General features: G+C 47.2%; 1 protein-coding gene across 1 annotated transcript; it reads left to right on the top strand.

Annotated features, from left to right (window-relative positions):
• Nucleotides 1–238: 238 nt before the first annotated feature.
• Nucleotides 239–1474, top strand: LOC131268863 (general odorant-binding protein 45-like). The gene has a single exon (XM_058271152.1). It carries the CDS (start codon nucleotides 239–241, stop codon nucleotides 1472–1474), a length of 1236 nt encoding a protein of 411 aa, XP_058127135.1.
• Nucleotides 1475–3394: the final 1920 nt, after the last annotated feature.

Below are 3394 nucleotides of genomic sequence, written 5' to 3' on the forward strand. Positions count from 1 at the left end.
ATATTGTCAGACCGCAGTATCTCTTTCTTGGGTCATTTACATGACCTGGCACGTGTCCTATCTGTTTGTTGTACTGTGATTGTTTGCTAACTTTTTTAAATGTTTACACAGATAGGAAGCGAATTGTTGTAGCGGGGTATAAAGGGCACACACCGTTGCGTTGGATGCATCAAAACAGTCTCCAAATCGGTGTTGAAGACACAACCGAGTGCCGGTCGAGGTGTGTTGTCTCAATATCATGCGTATAATTCTGCTGCTGTTGCTGCAATTTGCTTCCTGGTCGCTTGGGGACCCGCGTACCGGACATGGCTACGACACGAAGAGCTTCACCCAGGCGTACCTGGAGTGTCTGCAGTATCTGAACATTTGGAGCCAGCCGATGCTGGAGTGCGACACGAACGTTTTGTCGAATGGCAGCGGCAACTGTTTGTTACGCTGCATCGGCCTGAACCTTCGCTGGTGGGACGACCAGACTGGTCTGCTAGAGCGTCCTCTGCTACCATTCTTCCGCCAGCAGCCGAATACAGAGATGCTCACACAGGCTCGGGCCTGCGTTGCGAAGCTGGACAATACGACCGCTGAACCTTGTGCGGGGGCGTACAACTCATTTCGCTGCTACAGCGACGTACTCGGTGAGGTAGTCGCATATCCGGAGTACGTGGTACCTAGCAGAGAGGAAGCGGTCCAAATCGTACGCCATTGTGTTCTGGTGCTGCAGGTGCCGCCGGAGCAGATCGCCAACTACATGGCTGCCGGTTCGTTTCTGCTCGACGACAAAGGCACCAGCGTGCTGCGGTGTATTGTCACCCGACTCGGCCTATACAGCGACGGTGATGGGGTGCTGGTTCATCGGTTACGGCTCCTACAAAGCCCTGCAAGCCCGATGTCTGACGCGGAAGTACGACTGGCTAAGCAGTGCGAAGCGAACGTGCGACAAACGCATGCAGATGCGTGTCACATAGCAGCGCACTCAGTGGAGACCTGCTACGGTCGGGAGGCGTTCGCTGAGCTTTGGGCAACGATAGCTGATGAGTATGGTCCTGTTGGAATGCCTTTCCCATTGGAAGAAATCCTGCAGAACACCAACCATTCGAGCGAGCAGGTCTATGTGCAAGGAAAAGAAGATGAAAATGCAACGATGAACGAAACACAACTCGAGGTACCCAACAACACTCACCAAACGACGTTGGACGAACCACGCGAAGAAGAAAGTGATTCGGAGCAAGTATTCTTCTATCCAGCTAGAAAAGGCGTCTACAATTCGGCAATATACCTCGACTCACCTCTTAAACCAGGAATATATGTAGTTCCTGACCGCAACGGGGACGATAGTGCCGATCACACCAGCACCTCGGCCCTGGACGATGGGTCCGATGAGCACATCGTGCCAGCAGTAAGTTCTCCAAATGAGAATACTTCACACCTGCCGACATCAACTCATGTTGAGGAAGACTCTCCGGATCAAGCACCTTAAAGTCTTCGTGTGTCCTACAATGGACGATCATGTGTTAGCCTTAGCTGTTAGCTTGTTCATTATTTAGTATCACCAAACCAAGAATCGCAGAGTGGTTGTAGGCGCCATATTAGTGAAGTGAACCAAATTCATCCAATGCAAAAGCAGGACGTTCGCCTAATACAGTAAGACATTTCTCCAAGCGATTTTGTTAATTTTCCTGTAGTATTCTCCCTGTTTTGAGTCGGTGTCGTTATGCTTTTGACTTGTCTTTGTTAACTACATCAAGCTATACATCTTTCTTAATTTTTTGTTTTCTATTTCTCATAAACTAGAGTGATTGTAAGTTCCTTCGAAGATTCTGATACTGATAGTGGAGGGGTTTTATATTCCTCTACTTAAAGATCTGTAGCTGATACTTTGTTCTTTTCTACAATTTATTGTAGAACCTAAGAACCAGACTATCATTTAAGTTAAACGTCTTTTATGTTCATTCACAACATTTAATATAGGGCGTGTGCAGGGAGTTGCCTAAGTAATAAATTGTGGCAAACCTGAATCTCTTATGTCAGTTTGACTTTCGTCTTTACAAACCGATGAAGCGTCTAATCTCTTAAGCACTTTTTTGCAATATCAAAAGTGGTTTGTGTGTAAATACTTTTATTAATTGGGGATTGTAAAACATCCCTTAGATGAGTTGTGGCTAGGGAATCAACGAAAAGGAGCCATCAAGATGGCGGCTGGTGAACGCCGCCATGCGGGAAATCTGCAAGCGAAGTGCACGTGGATAAGGCGCAAACCAATCACGAGTGCAGCCCTATTCTAGACCGATGGGGGGTGAATGAAAAGCCTACCCTCTTTCGAGTGCAGCCTAGAGTCACCCTCTCTGAGTGCAGCCTTAAGTCACCCTTCTGGACATCCGCGGTGCGTCGATGTCCGTGCTTCCGTCCTATCCACAAGACATAATGCCCACGTACAGCCCAGGATTTTCCCGGTGCCATTTTGCAGTGTAGCGCTGCAGTCGGTGTAGTGCATTGTTTATTTTATGCTTACACTCTCGGGAGGGAGGACAGAGTGAGACAAAGGCAAAGCCGTTGTGTTTTTTCGCACCGACCCTCCATCGGGAAGAAAGAAAATGGCTGAAGTGGACCCGAATCGGACAAAGGTGGCCGGATCGGTTGAGCTGCACTGGTTTTGTCGTCCAAACAGCTCACGGATAGGGTGAAACATATGTGTACTGGACCGATCTCTCCTCCGGTGACACACAGTTTCCCGGTTCAGCTTTCAGCTGCGTGTTCTTTTTCTCCATTCCCTTCCCCCGAACCAGCATTCTGCAATCGAGCAGTGATGAAAATCTTCCCCGCTTTCCCTGCCGCCATTAGCTCCGGATGCATTAGCTCCGCCATCCCCAAAAAGCTGGTCTTCCGAAAAAGAAAACCCTACGTCGGGTAAAGTCGTTGTAAAAAAAAACGCATTGCCAACTTCGTAACCACATCCCCCCCCCCCCCCCCCCGTCCGTCCTTTCGGGTAATCCTGTACATCCGAAGGAGCTTCTATCGAACAGATTTTCCCTACAATCCCTTCTCCATCCTGTTCCATCCGGCCCGATTTGTTGCGACCGTTTTTGGTCCGCACTGCACAGTGGTTCCGAGACCGGCCGTTTCGTTGGACATTTCGTGAAATTAATTTTTAAAATCATGTAAAAGAACGATAATTTGATAAAATATATTCGGAATCAGGCTTATTTTAATGTACAGATGTTATAGATACTTTACTAAAAAGTAAAGTAAAGGGAAAAATCAACAAAACCATTTCAGATACTTTGGTTTTGGCTTTGATTGTCTTTTTGTGACATTTCATAAATATTTTCTTAGGAAGAATTTCCGTTTGCTATTAGACAATCTTGGGAAAGCATATTATAAATAGAAACACACAAAACAT

This window comes from Anopheles coustani, chromosome X, assembly GCF_943734705.1.
Source record: "Anopheles coustani chromosome X, idAnoCousDA_361_x.2, whole genome shotgun sequence".
NCBI classification, from domain to species: Eukaryota; Metazoa; Arthropoda; class Insecta; order Diptera; family Culicidae; genus Anopheles; species Anopheles coustani.